The sequence below is a fragment of the Pipistrellus kuhlii genome, unplaced genomic scaffold (genome assembly GCF_014108245.1).
Source record: "Pipistrellus kuhlii isolate mPipKuh1 unplaced genomic scaffold, mPipKuh1.p scaffold_m20_p_4, whole genome shotgun sequence".
NCBI classification, from domain to species: Eukaryota; Metazoa; Chordata; class Mammalia; order Chiroptera; family Vespertilionidae; genus Pipistrellus; species Pipistrellus kuhlii.
In genome coordinates, this window is record NW_023425540.1 from 37,361,821 (window position 1) to 37,383,326 (window position 21,506).

Here is a 21,506-nt window from a genome sequence, read left to right on the forward strand (position 1 = left end):
ATTAAACAGACATTTCACAAAAGATAAGAAATGCCAATAAGCACATCAAAAAATACTTAAGATCATTAGTTCTCAAGGAAATGCAAATTAAATACCATTACACACCCACTAAAGATTGACAATAACAAATATGGCCAAGGCTATGGAACAACTACAACTCACACACTTCTGGTGAGGATGGAAAAGAAAGCCTTTTTCAAAACTTTGAAAAACTGGAAGTTCCTTATAAATTTAAGCATAAATCTACATGTGACCCAGTCATTCCACTCCCCAGAGAAAAACACATGTATTTCCACATAATGACTTACATGAATAATCATAGCAGCTTTATTCATAATAGTAAAAATACTTTTAAAAAATCTAAATGTGCATTAATAAAATGTGACTTAGCCTACATCAGAATACCACCCAGCAATGAAAAAGAATTAACTACTGATACATACAAGATGAATTCTCAAAATCATTATGCTGAGTGAAAGAAGAAAGATGCAAAAGACCATAATTTACTCATTTAAAATTCTAAAAAACTAATCTGTAATGACAGAAAGCAGACCAGTAGTATCCTGGTGCCACAGGATAGAGGAAGAAATGGACAGCAAAGGGACATAAAATTTCCCAGTTCATAAGATAATAGAAATATTCTGTATCTTCTTAACTGTGATGGTGATTTTATAAATTTATGATTAAGATCTTTTATGTCAAAAGATCTAATTGTAAACTTTAGGTGAATAATTGTTACATGCAAATTATACCTCCATAAAGTTATTACTGAAAAGTTTTACTGTGTTTTTTCAAAAGTGTATAGTTGCTTAGTTGTCATTGCAATAAAAAAACTTAAAAAATGAAGGCTAAGAAGATTTTTTTCCAAAAACAATAGAGGCAATGAAATTCATCATGAAAAAAGAAATTACTCTTCCTTTCCAAGCAACTCATAAAATTAAATGCAATGGTGACCACTAGTGGGACACAAAAAGTAATTATTACAAGACTGACTTTTCTCTCATTAAAATAAAGCTAAAAGTATGTAAATAGTAGACAGCAATATGTAAAAACTATATCTGAGGACATACAACTACCAAATATTAAAATACAATAAATGTTCACTGTAATCAATTTAGAATCCTTTCTTAAAACTTCTCAGACTTCCTCACATTGTACAGGTAACTTAATGCATACTCTTTATAAATTAAAAACCAAAAAGAAACCTGAAAAACTTTATTGGGGTTAAGAAAGAAAAAAAAAACTAAAGTAATTAGATAGGAACTGAATAGAAAGAAAATGTGATCATACTATGTATGTCAAGAAAGAATGAAAATTCGTTTACGTATTTTCCGGCGTATAAGACGACCGGGTGTATAAGACGACCCCCTAATTTTTACAGTTAAAACATAGGTTTAGGCCTATATTCGCTGTATAAGACTACCCCCCACTTACGAGGCAACACCAGTTCTTTTTTTAATAGACCGCCTCTCTGACTCTGGCCAATCTGAGCAGGCTTTTTACTAGAACACAGTGTCGTCTTATATGCCGGAAAATACAGTACTTCTTCCTGATCCCCAACAGTTTTTCACCATTCTATTCCACCAGTGCTACCTGGAGAGAGAAGTGAGCAATGAATAATGAAGTGTTCATTTCTAGGAAGTCCCAACCTCTAAACCCAGGCATTTCTTATTCACAAGAAATGAAAACTTGCTTTATTCCTCTTGGGCTTGAGATGCCAGAGCCCCCTTAAACTAAAAATAAAAGAACAGGAACCCAATATTATAGCCAAAGGTTTCGCTGTTAATGTTTAATAATAGAAAATACAGTCTTCAACAACAAATATAAATATCATTTGTGTCAACACAGGCAGAGCAATAACTTTGAGGTTCAGAGAAGAGACAAAAAAATCCTAGTACTGTTTCAACCAGATTTACTAAACAATTTTTCACAGATGTGTCATAAAGACCCATTGAAAATTCTGATGTAAATTATATATTTCTTCCCAAATTCCTCTTTGCTTAACACCAAAATAGGAAAGATTTAGAAAACTTAGCACTGTAACACCTATCATACCCTTACAATATGTTTATGCTTGTACTGAGTCATTTAGTTCCATCTCCTTTGTACATGGATTCAAACACGACCTATTAACATGTAATATTGCAATAAGTTAGAAATTTAAAAATTCTTTCTGATAAACATCAAGAGTTGAATCAAATGAATGCTGAACTAATAATATTTTCATTGCCTCTGCTGAAAACCAATACCTGTTTCAAATAATGTATTATTTTATCTGCCTAGTTCTTCATTTACCTATTTAGCTTTTCAGCTTTGAGTATTAGGATACAAACTTTATTTTTACATAAGTGACACCTTGTGGTATTTAGTGGTATAACCTTTCTTTCATGTTCAAAATATGCCTGTTTTTATAGTTTCAAAGAACAGAAGAAAATATGTAACTGTATTGTTCAAGAAAATCTTACTATCACCAAGAAGCCACATTATTTTAGCACCAGAATAAAGCAACAACTATAATTGAAGAGCAAAGTTTACCACTTATATATAAGAACTTAAGTATTGGGTCTAATAATAATTAATGTTGTTTTTAAACATTCGTTTAAAATCTTGCTTGGCGTTGACTTGTATTGACATAACCTTCAAACACGTGGTATCTACAGAACGTGTGAAGTGCAATTAACAAGTTTGCTTGAAAAAGTTTGTTTGGTTTGGTTTTTGTTGCAAAACTAGGGCTAAGAAGATGACGGATGAAGAGCATATTCGGCACTGCATGCTTTACGAGTTCCAATTAGGAAGAAAAGCAAGTGAGGCTGCAAAAAACATCTGTAGTGCTCTTGGTCAAGATGCAGTTAGCGCCAGAAAATGCCAGCGTTGGTTTGAGAAATTTCGCAAGGGAAATTTTTCGTTAGATGACAAGAGTGGTCGAGGCCGTGTGTCCAATTTTGATCAAGAAGCTCTTCAAGCTCTTTTGGTGCAAAATCCTCAAATTACCCAACAAGAGCTTGCGACAACTTTAAATTGTTCACAGAAAACAATTTCCAATCAATTGTGTGCACTTGGCAAAGTCCAAAAGTTTGGAAAATGGATTCCTCATGAGTTGACCGACAACAACCGTAATCAAAGAGTCACAATTTGCAGTTCGCTCCTCTCTCGTCAAAACCGTTTGCCGTTTTTAGAGCAAATTGTTACCGGAGATGAAGAATGGGTGCTGTATGTTAATTTGAAAAGGTGGCCTCAATGGTTGGACAAAAATGAGGCTCCACAGCCCACGCCAAAACCTGACTTGCATGCGAAAAAAGTGATGTTGTGTGTTTGGTGGAATTTTAAAGGAATTCTTCATTATGAACTTTTACCATCTAACCAAACCATTACAAGTGCAGTGTATAGTGCCCAATTGGAAAGGTTAGCCCAAGCTTTAAGAGAAAAAGAACCCGCGCTGATTAATCGGAAGGGCGTAATTCTTCACCACGATAATGCACGACCGCATACTGCAAGAATCACTGCTGAAAAACTGCGCCAGTTGGAATGGGAAGTTCTCCCTCAACCTGCATATTCTCCTGATATTGCCCCTTCCGATTACCATTTGTTTCGTTCTTTGCAAAACTTTCTTCTTGGAAAAAAATTTAATAATGAAGAATGCCTCAAAAATGCATTGATCGAATTTTTTGCATCAAAATCACAAGAATTTTACAACAGAGGGATTAAAATGCTTCCTGAGCGTTGGACACAAGTAGTAGAAAACAACGGCAACTATATTGTTGATTAAATTTTGTTGTATTGTTTAAATAAATTCGATTTAAAAAAAGTATTAGAAAACAACATTATTACTAGACCTATAGTGGTGGGACTTTTAGATAATATAAATTACCTCTTAAAAAAAAATCTATAATTCGTAGCTCTTTACAAACTTCCACTCCTTTACATCATATCAGTACCACTCAAAGTTTGATCCAAGAAAGTCTGGTCCAAGAACCATTACCACCCACAAACGTTTGTTACTAATCCATGAGGATTTCTGTACAGACACTGAGAGCAAGCACAGAGAGAAACCTGACAGAGCAATTCAACAATGTAATTTTACACCTTTTGAGTCTAAGAAAAATTGAGGCTTATATTTTGCAAGTTTTTTTTAATTTCACTTTCCTAGTAATTTATTTTTTGTTGTAGTTTACTGAAGTATCTATCCATGATGGTCTGCAAATTTTAAAAGGCCCTTCACTAGTGATAAGGAATAGCAATTTCCAATCAAAGGTATATTTGAAAAGGATGCATCAAAATCATTAAGATGGGGAGAGCTTGAACTTTTTCAAGCCCTGATAAAAATTCTATAACATGGGCAGCTATACCTCTTCATACTTTGAGAACCACTTAAATAAAAGATGTTCCTACGCCAAGTGCTGCATTGTACATATGAACAGGTAAATAGGGGTGGTTGGGGGAGAAAGGCTGGTAATAACAGTCAAAATTTGCTCTTTCCTGTCTGCTATGCAGTTAAGGGGTTGGCCTCCATAATAAGTTTTTTTGCACAACATGAAGGCTTAGTAACTTTCAGTTCAGTTAGTGCCATCTTGTATGATACTCAGAACCTTGTATAGTTTTTGGCACAAAGTATTCCCTAAATAAATAAAAGCGTGAGTAAAACAGGAAAATCCAGCTACCTAATCATCTATCTATTAACCCTCTAAAAGGAGGAACCACAAATTATCCAAGTAAATATATATGAACTTTTCCTCCTATACTGTTCACAAAATTAAAGAGCCTACAATTGCTATCATCATTTCAACCCTTAGTAATCTAAAGGTTAATATCTACTTCAAATATGTTGTTATGAAGACAATGAGAAATGCACTTATCATTGGGCCTAGCACATTAATCTATTCAATATACACTATGTGTCAAGAATTGTTCTAAGTAGTAGGGTCCCTGACTTCTTGAAACTTACTTCCTAAGAGAGAATTCAGGGGCAAGAAAGTATAAGGGAATCTCAGAAGCAATAAAAAATTGAAACTTATAAGCAAAGAAGCTTGTTAAACTTCTGCATTAAAAATGACATAAACTAACACAAAAATAAATAAAATGAATTTGGGATTCATCTGACAGAAGTGGCTATTTTCTTAAAATACAAAGAGCCTTAATTAATCAATAAGAGCAGATCCAATAGGGAAATGGACAAAGGACATTTAAAAGTATTTCACTGAAAGAATAAACCAATATATATGAGGGAAAAGACTTAATGCACTCACAATATAAGGACTCAGTGTAATAACATTTTACACTATTAAGACTGGCAAATATTATGAAATTTGGTGGCATCAGTATTGGCAAAAGTATAATGAAAACAGACTTTACTGATGTTGCAACCTATCTGGAAGGTAATTTAGCAATATGTATCATAATTTAAAATGTAATAATCTTCGATCTACAACTCTATGTCTAGGATTTTTTCCTACAAATAGATACTTCACACAATTATGCAAAAATTTCTGTTTCAGTATTGCTTATATTCAACAAAAATTGGTATCAATCAAATACCCCTCAAAAACAGAACCAATGAAAGAGTACTAGGAAATATTATATAGTGATGAAACAGACTGAAATAGCTTCATATGCTAACATGGAAAGGCCTCCAAGATATATGAAGGGAAAAGCAACATACATTGAGGTTTTTATATATATTATCATTTGGTTTTTAAAACATTTCCTGGAATGATCATTGTAGCAAACTCTGGGGTTTTGGTCATGTGAGTTACATCCCTTCTATATCATGGATTAATTTTCCACTAAGACTTACATTAACAATATGTAATTAACTTATTTAGCCAACTGATTATAGTATTACTTTATAGAACTTACTAGAGGCCCAGTGCATGAAAATCCATGCACTTGACAGGGGGTCCCTCAGCCCAGGCTGTACCCTCTCACAGTCCAGGACCCCTCAGGGGAAGTCCACCTGCCAGCTTGAGTCCACTCCCTGTGGTATCGGGCCTAAGCTGGCAGTCAGGCATCCGTCTGGCAGCCTGGGAGTGCTCGGGGGATGTCCACTGCAGGACTCAGCCGAAGTTGGACATCCTTAGCACTGTGGAGAAGGCAGGAAAGGCTCCAGCCACCACCACTGTGCTCACAGACATCAGCCCAGCTTGTGGCTGAGAGGAGCTCCCCCAGTGGGAGTGAACTGACCACCAGGGCAGCTCCTGCACTGAGTGTCTGTCCCTGGTAGTTAGGGCATGTCATAGCGATTGGTCATTCCACTGTTAGGGTCAATTTGCATATTACCCTTTTATTATATAGGAGGATAATACTATCTAATTTTAGTATTACAAAGTCTCTATGAAGCATGTGTGACTATTATTCCCATTTAATAGATAAGAAACTGAAACCTAGAAATTATAAGGGCAACATAGAAGTAAAAGATTATACAACATATAAGAAATTCTTAATTCATATAACTTTTAACTATATCACCAGAACTAGAAAATGACAAGAAATTAAACTTATCGTATTTTGAAACGAACATTCTTCACATTTGTCACATTGTTGACATTTTCTACTATAAAGTTGAACATATATGAACACATTTCAAGAACTCTTAAAGTAATACCTTATAAGTATAAATCCATAATCTACAGTGCCATACTTCCTCCCTAATCTATAATCTGCTACAAGAAAACTACTGTTTTTTTTCTCTTAAATTCAAAATTTTTATGAAAAGAAAACTGATCACTGGAATCATAATATACACTAATTCTAACTATCCTCAATAGTAATCTAAAACATCTGTGATACACTTCCGTTTAAGTCAAAATAAATTTTATTTTCACTGACATTACTTTGACTGTATTTGGTTAACATTATCTCATGTAGATTCATCAGCTCAAAATTAATTAGTATTACAGAATAGTGTATTCCATCCAAACAATTCATCTTTGTTGGCTCACATATCTCACTGCTACTGGCATGCCACTATAATAATGGGCATGGTGCCACAGTAACAGATGGGCATAAACACAGACATGCCAACAAGTTTCTGTGTGCATCAAGTCTGAGTATTAGCATTAGGTTTTCCTCCAAGAAATTCATAAACTATAGTAGAATAAATATAAGTTTTCTAAACTGTGTTAATAAGACACGCCAACTCAAAGCTAGATTAATTTTTAAGTTCTTCAAAAATGAATAATAAAAACTTTCTAAGGCCACAGAAGACAAGTTTTCCATCTGATGAGTTTGGATCAGCCTTCTATGTAGGGAATTGAGGAAACCAATATGCAATCTCTACCTCAGAAAAGCTCTGTCCCTGAAGCATTTGAAAAAAATCTCAGGACACAAATAAATATGGAAAAAGAAGAAGAAGAAAAAGAAAAATCTCAGGAAAAAATTGTTTTTAAAAAGTCACATAGCAGTGTTGCAAGACTAAAAAGTCTTGAGATACATCACACAACACTGAATATACTTAACACTAGAAAACCATACACTTAAAAATGATTACGAAGGCAAATTTAATGTTAACGTGTTTTTTTACTGCAACTAAGGGAAAAAAGTCACAGTCCTGCCAAGTGTCCTGATGAAGGCTATCCAGGCCTAGAAAGAGAAAAATAGTCATACAAATTCCTACTTGACAGGAATAGAATCTGAAAGTGTAAATAACTGAAGCTTATATAATTATCTAAAATTTTGCCATCTATTGAAAAACTATTGTTATCTAAAGAGTAGTCAGTTTAAAAAGATTAACTTATTTCACCTGGTTTTAAATTTTTTAAATAGATAATACACACACTATTGACTAAACTATATTGAAAAGTTTTATCATTTTTACTACATTAATGAAAACAGTTTTAAAATACTAAGAATGCTAAGGGAAAATAATCATTTGTGTACACTATCATCCAAAATCATTTATGTAATGTACTAGGCACCAAAAGAGAAGGTTGTGCGTGCGCGCGCGTGGGTGTGGGTGTGGGTGGGTGTGGCTGTGGCTGTGGGTGTGTGTAAATAGAAACTATCTCTGACTCCTACTTTCAGGCAATTAAACACATTTTCTCTTTAAAAAATGTTCAGCCTGGTCAGAGCGGCTCAGTGGTTGAGGGTCAACCTATGAGCCAGGAGGTCAGGGTTCGATTCCAAAGTCCTCTACATAGACAAATCCAAAACTCATCTGTTAATAATCATCCTACTAGTACTTGACCCTATTCATATTACTTGACACAATTACTCCAGAAATGCTGATCTCTTTTTACACTCACTCCCTTGGTGTCTCATTCAGTCCATGATATTTAATACCATCTATTACCTGATGACTCCCAAACTTGTATCTATAACCTAACTCCTCCCCTAAGTTCCAGATTTATGTATACAACTGCCTCTTTAATATCTCCAGTTGAATACCCAATAGGCATCTCAAGTTAACATGCTCAGGCTCTTCATCCCCTCCCCTCTTTAAATTCCTCTTCACACAACCTCTTCCATTTTAGTTGATAGCAACTGTAAACCTCCAGCTGTTTAGGCAAAAAACCTTGTTGCCATCCTTAATATCTTTTTCTCTCACATACTACATCAAAACCATCAGCAAATTTTATTGGCTCTACCTTCAAAATACTGTATTTTCAACCACTTATCTCTACTACCACCAATCTAATTTAGTCATCATCTTCTCTTCCCTGGATTATAATAGACTCTGCCGATCTCCTTACCTCAGATCTGCGAGTTCAGAAGGCAAAGTGATCCGTTTAAAAAGTAAATTGGATCATTTCATTCCTGTGTTCCAAACCCTCCAATGGCTTCCATTCTCACTCAGGGTAAAATCAAAGTCCTTAAATGACTTACAAAGTCCAAGTCAATCTGGCCCCTTACATCTCTGACCTTCTCATCTACTAACTTCCCCCTCCTCTTCATTCACTCTACCCCAGCTATACTGGCCTCTTTATTGACCCTCACACAGGCCAGAAATTATCCTGCCTCAAAGCCTGAGCACTTCTGAATATTCTTGTCTTCTTCTTACTGGACACTCTTCCCCAGACATCTGCATGTCACTCTCTCACCTCCTTCAGCATGTGCTCTATCAACAAATTCTCAAGGATCTCTTCCTGACCTTGCTTTTTCAACCCAACCTTCTCTCTCTCTATCCTATTTCTCTGCTCTATTTTCCTCCATAGTATTCCTTGTCATTAAATGACCAACTATTATTGATTTGTTTATTGCCTATCTCCCCTCCACTAGAATGTATGCTCCATGAGAGCAGGCATTTTGTCCACTTCTTAGTCCATAGCATCAAGAACAACGCCTAGCATACAGATGACACTCGATTTGAATTGATAAATTACTTCTATCGTTTTTTAAAGTTGGGAGGAGAAAAATACAAGAAATAAACAGGTCCCAAGTACCCTGGACTATAACCTCTTTGAAGCAGAAAATATATCTGGCACACAACAGGCACTTAATAGTTAATGACTGACTTAATAACCATTCTGCTCAAAACCCTCCCATGGCTTGTCTTCTCGCTGAAGTAAAACCCCAGATTCATTTTTTTAAATATATTTTTATTGTTTTTTTACGGAGAGGAAGGGAGAGATAGAGAGCTAGAAACGTCGATGAGAGAGAAACACCGACCAGCTGCCTCCCTGCAACCAAAGTACATGCCCCTGACCGGAATCGAACCTGGGACCTTTCAGTCCGCAGACCGACTCTCTACCACTGAGCCAAACCAGTTTCCGCAAAATCCCAGATTCTTACCAGGCCCACATAATCTGGTCCCCTCACCTTCTACTCTGCCCTTTCTTCTCTGCCCTCATAGTACTGATTTCCCCCTCATCCTTCACGACCACATTTTTAACCTAAGCTTTAAGAAATGTCGAGCCGAAACCGGTATGTTGGTTGCGGGCACATTCCCAGTAGGGGGTGTGCAAGAGGCAGCTGGTCGATGTTTCTCTCTCATCGACGTTTCTAGCTCTCTATCTCTCTCCCTTCCTCTCTATAAAAAAATCAATTAAAAAAAAAAAGAAATGTCGAGAAAATCCATTCCTAGAAGAAAGTTGGGTGATATATATAGCTCTGCCAACCCATAATTTTGGAACCAGGCTTATTCATGAGTCTCTCCCTTCTCCAGCTGCGTGCTAACTCACTCAGCTGAAGGATTAAAGACACTGCCCTTCCAATTAGGTCTATTCCTATCAGAAATACAAATAAACAGCCCATCAATAAGCAGACATTGACCATAAATTGTTCACTTGTGTAAATCTATGAACTCTTTCCAGTTGATATGCTAAATAAGTCTTCCCTAAATACACAAACCAGCAAATGTTATTCGTAGTAATATGAAATATGTGAAAATCATTTCATCCTGATTATTCTACTTTGGGCTCTTCACTTTAAATTTTGAATTTGGACTGCAGGCAATTTGTTTTTGTCCACAGTTCATTTATATACACAACTGCAATAGTCAAATTATCTCACTATAATACATTTGTCATACCATGAGCACTTTAACTTTTGATGCAATAAAAGAACATGTCAACCAACCATCTGTCTGCCTTTTTCGTTTTGATCATTTAGTTCTACTATGTAGTTCTAAATTCTAAGTTTTTAAAAAATAATGTTTTAAATAATGGTAAGATTTCAAATTTCCAGATTTCCTCCTCGATTTCACCAAGTCAATGATCTTAAAATAAAATATCCTATGTCAAGGGATGAAAATCTTTTTGAATATTTGTTAAGATAATTTGTAGGTCAGAACTGACGCTCCTCCAAGAATAAAGCAAGCTAAGCAAATACAATGGAACACCTTTACAATCTGTTGGAAAGGAAGACTCTGCTTACAGGCAGTATTTCATCTTTTTTGTTGTTTAATGGATAAAATTTTATTTGATTTTCAAATGTATTTAAAAAATTAAATTATAGGAGGCCTACTTGAGTAATTAACCCTTAGTAAAACTAGCAATCTTATTCATGTGAAGACAAAAACAACTCCCAGCCAGGAAGGCACTGGATACCACTACACAGTTTTTTCTCTTAATAGACAACTTGGAACAAAAGACAGTTACTTAAGTGAAACATAAATAAAACATTGAGCCGAAACCGGTTTGGCTCAATGGATAGAGCGTCGGCTTGGGGACTGAAGGGACCCGGGTTCGATTCCGGTCAAGGGCATGTACCTTGGTTGCGGGCACATCCCCAGTAGGGGGTATGCAAGAGGCAGCTGATCGATGACTCTCTCTCATCGATGTTTCTAACTTGCTATCTCTCTCCCTTCCTCTCTGTACAAAATCAATTAAAATATATTTAAAAATAAAATAAAATAAAACATTGAAATTGGCTAATATTTTATGTGCCCTTTATAAATAAAATAAAGTAGGATTCAATTTACATACAGGGTCGAGCAAAAAGAAGTTTGTAGTTGTAAGCGAAATACAGTTAATAAAGCTATTGTAATAATAATCTGCATGTCTTTTTCAGTATGAACAACTATAGACCTACTTTTGCCCACCCCTGTAAACAGCATGGCAAGTATGTTAACATCTCCAGAACTAAATCTAATGACCATAAATTCCAACCAGAATTAACAAAATAGATTTGCTATCAAAACTGGAGTTATTAGAACTCAGTATGCAACAGACTCCCATATTTCAGAGGAAAGGGGATAGAGGAAGATTAACCAATGAACTTATATGATTATAGGCCCAGTGCATGCATTTGTGCATGGGTGGGATCTCTCAGCCTGACTGACAATCGGAGCCGATTGGGACCACAGGAGGTTGGCTGGGGGGAGGGGCCACAGGAGGTTGGCTGTGGGATCGCACTGACAACCAGACGGCAGATCCTGCATTGAACATCTTCCTCCTGGTGGTCAGTGTGTGTCATAGCAACCAGTCGACCGGTCATTCGGTCACTTAGATTTTTATATATATAGATAGACTATAGAGGTCTGATACACACATTCATGCAAGGGGCTCCGCCTCGGCCCCCGCAGCAGCAGCTTCATCCAGAAGGTCATCTGGAAGGTTATCCAGAAGGACATCCAGAAGGATGTTTCAGTCTAATTAGTACATTATGCTTTTATTACTATAGATATGCACAGCCCCTGCACAGACAAGTGTGGAGAAGGCCTGGGGAGGGGACAGGAGTGGGGTAGAGTGGGTCAAAGAGGGGACATCTGCAATACTTTCAACAATAAAGATAAATGTTAAAATAAAGAAAGAACTCTAGGGATTTAAATCATCAGAACTTGAAGATGATGAGATGATAAGGACAATAATACTGTTAACATAAAAACATTCAAACCTATAAAGAATTTTTGTGAGTTTATTTGAGCCAAACTGAGCAGAATTTCAACGGATTGGGATAATGCTCCAGAGAATGGTGGTTTTCACCTTGTTTTATATATTACAATTAAAACAGAAGCTGTAAGTGGGTTACATGAAATCCACTGGTGATAGATTAGGGAGGCAGGAGAAAGCAAAAGGGGAGTAAGAGGAGAGAACCTCTGGGACTGGATAAAAGTAAAATGATAGACACTTCTTTTACTTAGATGAGTGCAGGATAGTTAACAGTCAACAATTAACATGAACAATAACAATTAAGGAATTTATGGGCTCTTGGTTGTGCCCTGAGGGCTCTGGAAAAAAGATAAGTTACAAATTCCTGACATATCATAGGTGTATTACCTTAAAGACAACAGGCTCAGTTAAGGTAAAGACTGACCTTGTGCCCGGTCTGGTTTGGTTCAGTGGACAGAGCATCGGGCCTGCAGATTAAGTTAGATTCCAATCAAGGGCACATGCGCAGGTTGTGGGCTTGATCCCAGTAGGGGGCAGCCAATCAATGATTCTCTCATCATTGATATTTCTCTCTCCCACTCCCTTCCTCTTTGAAAAAAATTGTTTTACCTTGTCAGGGAAGATACCAGCTTAGGACATGACTACCTACCATAACTGCTTTTTAGATGAAGTTTTAATTTCAAACCATCCTTTGTGGTTACTATAGATCTTTGAGTTTGCAAAACTGCCATGTAGGTCTTCCCTGAGCTTGTCAGGTTAGCACATGGCCCCTTTCGTACATAGTATGCCATAGAAATCACTAGTGGATTGAATTTTCATGCCTGAAACCTTAGACTCCTGAGCACAAGAGAAAGGAATACAATGAGGAAAGTCTGTACCTCTTCATAATATGCCAACATTTCAGCATCTCAAACTAAAACATGTTTAACATTTCAAATTCCAGCATTTCAACTTTTTTCAGTAAATCATACTTTAAATAGGCTTATAATAAATAACTTTTGATAGGATATTACACTGAAAGTTTGAGAATTATTTCACAATTTAATATTAGTTATGTACTTGTAATACTGTTAGTTTTCATTGGCCTTATTTCACCAACTAAATTCTAAGTTTCTTAAAGACAAAGTAAAAATCTTAACAAAAAATAATTGTTTTGTATTTTTGTGCTGAAAACACAGAATAATGAACTATAATCCCAAATCCTATCTAATAGAAAGGGAATATGCAAATTGACTGTCACACCATCACAAATATGGTGGTGCCCACAGCCACAAGATGGTGACGCCCATTCCCTCAGCCCCGCTGGAGTCCACAGTCCTTTCAGCCCAGGCAGGGGGTTGGCAGGCGCACGGTGCAGCTGGACCCGCCCTCAGCCTCCCAGCCACCCAGGGCCAGCCCAAGGTGCAGGCAAGTCTCGGATGGCAACTGCCCAGCTGCCCAGGGCCTCCCGAGGCCCAGGTTACCAGGGCCGGCTGAGGCTTGCACTGCAGCAGAGGTGTGATGAGGACGTCACCCTCCCTTGATTGCCAGGTCACCTCCCACCCCTGAAGGGTCCTAGACTGTGAGAGGGGACAGGCTGGGATGAGGGACACCCCTCCAATGCATGAATTTTCATGCACCAGGCCTCTAGTTTACAAATAAAGATGTCTTTGAAGAGTAGAAATTTATGAAATCCTAATTGTAAAGTTCATTCAACATCTATGTGACAATTCCGAGACAATTAACTCTAATCATAGCAAAGACTCAAGCAATGCCCTGACAATAACTGCAACGCAGTGCAACACAATAGGATACCAAAGCAGGTTTTCCGTCTGATTAAGGTCCTCTGAATCAGTCATGCTTTATTTTTCAGTACACTGGCTAAGGACACAGTAAATGTTAGTAGAATCTGAATCATTCAATTGAATAAAGAACCTGGAAATACTTATTAAGCAAAATTATGAACTGAACTCTTTGCTAGGCAGCTTCGTATAAATTACACCATCTAATATTAGGTGATTGTGTGAGAGATTCTTCTATACCAGTGGTTGGCAAACTGCGGCTCGCGAGCCACATGCAGCTCTTTGGCCCCTTGAATGTGACTCTTCCACAAAATACCACGGCCTGGGCAAGTCTATTTTGAAGAAGTGGCGTTAGAAGATGTTTAAGTTTAAAAATTTTGGCTCTCAAAAGAAATTTCAATCGTTGGACTGTTGATATTTGGCTCTGTTGACTAATGAGTTTGCCGACCACTCCTCTATACAATATTCAACAAATAGTCACTGAGTCACTATGTAATCTGAGAATACTGAATAAGATAAAGGTATCAATGAGAAATGCTAGAACAAGTAAAAACAAGTGGGCAAGCTTTGAACACTAAAACTATAAAAGTGTTGAATGAGAAAATTACAAAAATATGGTATAGGCCCTAATTAAAATGAGTTATAAATAAAAACGGAAACAGTCACACACAAAAACAAGTTTAGAAGCTCGTATTAACTGAGACACAATTACTCTTTGTCATTGTGTCAATATTGACATCTGGGACTGGTTTATCTTCATTTTTAATAAACTCAAGAATATCCCTATAAAAAGGTATGCTCATTCAGCTGCACTTCTGTATCCTTTCTTAAAAAGAGAAAAAGTAGTGGAGCTATACTTAGATTTTCTGTAAGTACAGACAAACCACAGACCCACCTAATCTTCCTAGGAGACTCCACTGAAAAACACTAATGTTAAAGTTAAAGGGTTATATGAAATGTAATTTTCATGGGTGATGTTATAATAAAATTGACAATAAATAAAAAAAATAAGCAAGGCTTTACTAATGTAATGAAAATACACTGATGTAGTTCTGACTTCATCATAACCTCACAAGAAAGCATATAATCTAAATAAATGAGAAGTCCACCTCAATTTCAGCAGGGACTAAAAATTCTACCTTTCCAAGTGTTTCAGATGGCACTCCACTGGTAAGTTACTGGTTGCTAAGGTCAGCTTTTAATTGTGAAACCTAATGACCTCTTTTCAGCCTATATTCTATTTGCCCTCACTATGCAATTCCTAACATAGTTAACTATTTCCCTTTAACTTTCCTCCTAGCTTCTTTTTTTTCTTCTTTTTTTAACCTTCCTCTGGTTTCCTACCCCTCTGAGCACTGTTTCTCTTCCTAGTTCTTCCATTCACACCTTAAATGTAGGGACTTGTCTAAACTGCCTTTTCTTCTAACCAGAAAAGTTTTCCCTAGATGATTTTATCCATTCCTGTGCTTTAATTACTACCTACCATGCTACATGTTGGTGCCCTAATCTGCATCTCAGCTGAACATGCATCTTCTTTTGCAGTTCTCCTGGTTTCTACACACTTTGTCTGAAGAACTCCCCCTTTCCTATACCTAACAAAAACCTTCTCAGGCTTTAAGGCTTAAAATGTCACCAACTCAGTGAAACTTTCACCAATTTTTCATAATAGTGTTAGTTAATATTCTACTTTAGAAATCACTTTTAACTAAACCATCTTATGAGAATCTCATAAAATAGGCAAGTACTATCATAGAGATCAAGGAACTTGGACAAGCAATCTTACAAGTGGAAACCATTAACTTAAATCCAGATCTTCGCACTCTAAGTCCAATGCTCTTTCCAATACACTGAGTTGCTCTCAAAAGAAACAAGATTAGATAACTTAGTCTTACTATTCTTAAGAAAATGTCATTGGTCTTATCATCTCTTTTAAGAAATTAATTCCTAAATAAACATTTAATCCAGAAATAAAATAATTATTTTTAAATTATGCACACACAGCCAAATGGTAAAGATTTAAAAAAAAAAAAAAAAAAAAAAAAAAAAGAGCTTCCTTAAGTTAAAGAAAAAAATGATTTAAGAAAAAAACTAAAAGCAATAAAAGTTTACAACAGTCTCAAAACAAAGGAATAAAAAATTTAATTCTTGCCCTAGCTGGCTTGGCTCAGTGGATAGAGCGTCAGCCTGCGGACTGAAGGGTCCCAGGTTCAATTTTGGCCAATGGCACATGTCTGGATTGTGGGTATGCAGGAGGCAGCCAATCAATGATTCTCTCTCATCATTTATGTTTCTATCTCTCCTTCTCCTTTCCTCTCTGAAATCAATGAAAAAATATATTTTTTAAATTCTTTTAAATAAATAAAAATTTAATTCTTTACATATTAAATAAAGAAACTGAAAATCTTGAAGCCAATAATCTAATACACAGACTTGGTTAACAAATAAATGATATATATGAGCTTTCATAAAACCACCTAAAACTCCCTAATTATAGGGGTTTTTTTTTGTTTTTTTTATTTTATTTTATTGGTTTTCTACAGAGAGGAAGAGAGAGGGATAGAGAGTTAGAAACATCAATGAGAGAGAATCATTGATCAGCTGCCTCTTGCACACCTCCTACTGGGGATGTGCCAGCAACCAAGGTACATGCCCTTTACCGGAATCGAACCTGGGACCCTTCAGTCCGCAGGCCTCTGCAGGCCTACGCTCTATCCACAGAGCCAAACTGGACTAGGCCCTAATTATAGTTTTGTTTAAAGGAGAAAAGGAATAAATAAGACTAATAAATGTGATTACATTTAGAAAACAAAAATCATCAATAATCCTGTGACTAGGAAGGGATTAGGCATCCTGGAGATGGTGAGTGGAGGACTGAAGGACAGAGCTCTAGAGCAGAATACTGGAAGGAGTCAAAGAGTTGAAACATGTTGCAGCCATTATGAAAAGACTGGTTCAAGAGATCCATCAATGGTTGCTAAATATAGAGGTGGTGAATTTAATGAGAAGCAAGATATCAAAGTGTCCCCCCAAAAACAGATTATGGAGGTAGGGGACAAATTATCATGAAGATGGGTATCCTATGCCCCTGGATGTAATGGTCTGAGAAGACCACATCAGCTACAGCAGTACTATAGCTGGGGATACATAACATTAATCTAAACAAGAAGAAAAAACATCAGTAAACCCAAATTGATTACCAAGCTATAAAAGAATTAGCTTGCATTCTTCAAATGCCAAGGAAAAGAAAAACAAAGACTAAGGAACTAGACCAGATTAAAGAGATTACATAGATTAGACAACTAAATGAAACACGTGATCCTGGACAGGATCCTTTACTAGAAGGAAAAAATGCTAAAATAAAAAGTTATTTTTTGCAACAAATGACAATGCTGGATTATAGATTGTAGACTGTACTGATGCTAAATATACTGAATATAACAGGACTGTGGTTGTATAAGGAAGTATCTTCATTCTTAAAAAATACACACTAAGGTAAAGGGACATGAAGTATACAACCTAGTCTCTTATGGCTCAGAAAACATGTGAATGTGTGTCTGCACGTGTACAGAGAGAAAGAGAGAGAAATGTAGCACATTTTCAAAAACTGTTGAGTCTGCATAGAAGGAAGCTGTCTGTATTATACCTGATTAGGCATCTTGGAAATGGTCAGTAAAGGATCATCATTTTTTTGTGAATCTGAAATAATTTCAGACTAAATCATCAAAAATTAGAGAAGAGGAACAGGGTAAGCTTTTACATTTTTCACATAAATTTTGTCATTTGGCTTGTTTTTCCTAAGCAAGAAATATCACCATTTTATGAGAGAATATAGGCTCCAAGAAGATTAAGTAACCATATCCAGAACAGAAGTCTCCTTGTTTCTACAACCCCATTATGTTGCAATTCATTGGCCAAAATGTTTCTAATTCCTCAAAGCTTCAAGGTCACACTGTCTACAGCTACTCAAAATCTTCAACTTTTAATGAGTTGTAAGGCTTCTCTAATAAAAGTACTATAAATTTCAGCAAATAGAATAGCATATCCAACTGCTGAGAAAGTAGCATATCCTAGAGTCTAGGTGCAAATTCAGTCAGTGCAGTGTTTGTGTGTGTGTGTGTGTGTGTGTGTGTGTGTGTGTGTGAGAGAGAGAGAGAGAGAGAGAGAGAGAGAGAGAGGGAGGGAGGTGGGGGAGGGAAAGAGGGAGGGAGGAAATATCTTGGGCAAATTAATCACTTGTGTTCAATTTCCTAAATGGCAAAGTGGGATAAAAGAAGTATCTGGTACCAAGCAATAGGATTGTTAGGCACACTGAATGAAATAATAAAGGTAAAGTATTAGGTACAAATGTATAAGCTATGGATAAATTTTAGCTATTCTTATTTTAATTCAACCTGTTAGTCACCTCAACTGGTCATAGTCAAAGTCATACATTTTTCCCCAAAAATCTGACAAAATAGCGTATCAGAGGCTCTAAGAGGAAAACATCTTAGATATTCACAAACCAGAATCACATTCAAAACAAGCTGATGCAGACTTATGGATTAATTCAACAGCTGAAACATTTTGCTAATAGAGTTGTAGAGCTGCAGCAAGCTCCTTGTTAGAACAATCCATCATCTAAGTGCACAGAACGAAAAGAAATTAAGTTACCTTACTGTTAAACTTTTCTAACCTGAGAATAAGGATGAAACAAAACAAAAACATATTTCTATATGCTGTATATAATAAGATTTCAATCAGTTTAATAGTCAAAATTTAATCCAAATTTCAACTAATAGCATTGCCCTACCTAATTAGTAAAATTTAAATTTAAATTTAATTATAGGCATTGGCACCTCCAAAGTCAGGAGCACAGGTACTTTACCCTAATTTAACATGAATCCAGTGACAACCTATTCTGTGACCATAGTGTAGTACTGACAGATTAAAAATGAGAAAAATGTGCTGAATCCGGTTTGGCTCAGTGGATAGAGCATCGGCCTGGGGACTGAAGGGTCCCAGGTTCGATTCCGGTCAAGGGCATGTACCTTGGTTGCGGGCACATCATCGACCAATGTTTCTAACTTTCTATCGCTCTCCCTTCCTCTCTGTTAAAAAAAAATCAAAATATATATTTTTTTAAATAAGAAAAATGTAAAAATGATTACAATAAAATATAAAGTTACTATGATTCTTTAGGTTTTCCAAATAAAATCATTTGGAAACCATTTTTCCGGTGGTACTTAAAATATTTCGCCTTAACTTTTTAAAAAACAAAGTGTATATTGTTTAGTGTTCACTTTTAAAACTCACATCATTCATTTGTAAAATTTTAGCTTTGTTCATAGTAACACTAAATACTCTCTAACCATATGCTTATTATTGTTTGCGACCGGAGGGCGGTCTGTAGTGCAAAGGATATTGTCCATGAACATCAATGCTTGCACTCAACCGGCTTGCCCCTTCCCAAAGCGCCCGAACACCTGGCTCCGACACTCCCAACAGTTTCCCACAAGCAGCTCTCCCACCCCCAGCTCCCCCTCTCACCTCCCAAACACCCCAATAGGAGAATTTCTCCAAATCGGATCAAACATTAAATTGCTTAGAAATGTTTATTCAAATGTCTGTGTCCCAGACCAACGCACAGTCCTTGGGGATGGGACTTAGGCTCTCCAAAAAGGTTCTTCTTTCACCGAAGTTTGGACATAACTGGAGACCCCTCCAAACTCTCTCCCCAGCAACTCCCCGGACATCCAGCTCACTCCGCCCCGCCCTCCCTCCCTCCCTCCCTCCCTCCCACCCTCCGGAGGAAACGTTACCTCCGCCCCGTGGGTCCCGGGACCGCCCCGCTCCTGTCCCCGGAGCCCCGCGCCCGCTCCTCCGGGGCCCCGACCGCCCCGCGCCATCCCGCACCCCACACCCGGCTCCTCACTTCTTCAGGTCGCTGCTGAAGAGGCCCAGGGCGCCGGAGTTGGAAATGGCTGAGGTCGCGTCCTGCCCCAGCTCCGTGGCCTCCCCTCCCCCGGAGTTCTCATTGTAAGCGAAGCTGTTGCTGGACATCGCTGGGGGCCGGCGGGGTCGGGTCGGGTCGGGTCGGGTCGGCCCCGCTCGGGGTTCCTCTCCGCACAGCAGCTGTCCGCGGGACGGACGCCGAGCCGCGGGACACGGAACCGAACTCCTTCTCCGGCGGAGGGGCGCGCGCAGGCGCTTCCGGACTCGTCACGGCTCCCGGAGCCGGCCCGGCGGTCCACCCCCTGCGCATGCCCAGTGTGCGAGCCGTCCCCGAGCCCATCGCGGCCGCTCCGGCGCCGGCCTGGACTTTCCTTCTCCGGGTTTTTGCGGTGCCCGAGAGGCTCCAAGCCCGGCGGTGCCCGAGGCTGGTTTCCAGGCTTTTCAAGTTCCCTGGAAGAAGAGAGGTTCCCGTTCTGCCCATTTGGATCCTTTAAACTTTGTTCCCAGACCCGCGTGGCTCCTGCTGGAAACCGGTAGCTCTCAGATTTATCCTGAAACAGCATTCACACACCAGATCAACTTTCCTAGGCACGTCACGATCTCTGTTCCTATGTAAGCTGGTTTCTTCTCTCCCTCCAGCCAGCGGGGGAGCTCTGCTTTCACAGCCACCACCCCAGGGAACCATGACCTATAGGCCTCAGTTGAAGGAAACCTTTCTCCCCGCTGCATTTTGTAAGATGAGCATTACTGACATCCACACCTGAATTTTTTAATACAAAAAAAAAGGGCTATATAAATTTCTAAATAAAATGCTAAACAAGTATTAAATGCAAACCTAAAACTTACCCAGTAGTTGTTTTTTTTAATCATATAAGAGAATTTGTAACATTAAGAAATGTATTATACTTGTTATATAATTATATATTAATATATATTGGAAATAAATAACACTTCATCAATTTTCTGATTTAAATAAATAGTAAACTAGAAGAAGAAAATAATCTTACTGTTTTCATGCATATGTAAAGAGAGATAATGTTAAAATACCTCCACAAAAGAGATAAAGTAAAACACACGTCATATTTAATAGTAAAGACACTAAAGGCATTCCAACTAAAGTCAGAAAAAGAACAAATATGCCTATTAACACCGTTACCATTTAACGCTGTTTTATAGATTCCAGTTAATGCAATAGGACTAGAAAAATAAGTAGTGAAAAAGAAGAAAGAGATTATAACATTTATAGATATGATTGTCTTGCTGGACAATCTTAGAGAAAATTATTAGACCTTTAAAATGATTCAGCAGAATGGCCAGATTCAAAATCCAATAATACTCTTGCACACTGATAATATCTAACTAAAATATGTAATTTTAAAAAGATCCTATTCCACACTAGCAACAAATAAGCCTTAGAAATGTATGAAACCTAAGTGAAAAAAAATTATAAAATTTTGGCGTGTTAGGGAGGTGAGAGAGAGAGCTGCAGGGGTCCAGCCAATCAGGACTGAGCAAGGTGGGCCAGCTACTC

General features: G+C 37.5%; 1 protein-coding gene across 9 annotated transcripts in view; it reads right to left on the bottom strand.

The window, feature by feature from the left end:
• Positions 1-20,245, bottom strand: part of AP3B1 (adaptor related protein complex 3 subunit beta 1) — a 185,934-nt gene extending 165,689 nt beyond the window's left edge. For 2 of the 9 annotated variants that reach the window (XR_004982833.2, XR_004982834.2), the window contains exon 1: positions 19,956-20,244. Coding sequence is in view for 7 of the 9 variants with exons in the window: in XM_045571657.1 (XP_045427613.1) it covers positions 19,956-20,083 (128 nt within the window). In the remaining 2 variants the exon portion in view is untranslated. Of the gene's footprint in view, positions 1-19,955 lie in introns of all 9 variants that reach the window. The other 7 variants (XM_045571657.1, XM_036409011.2, XM_036409006.2 and 4 more) reach the window with 4 other exon arrangements.
• Between the last annotated feature and the right edge of the window lie 1,261 nt (positions 20,246-21,506).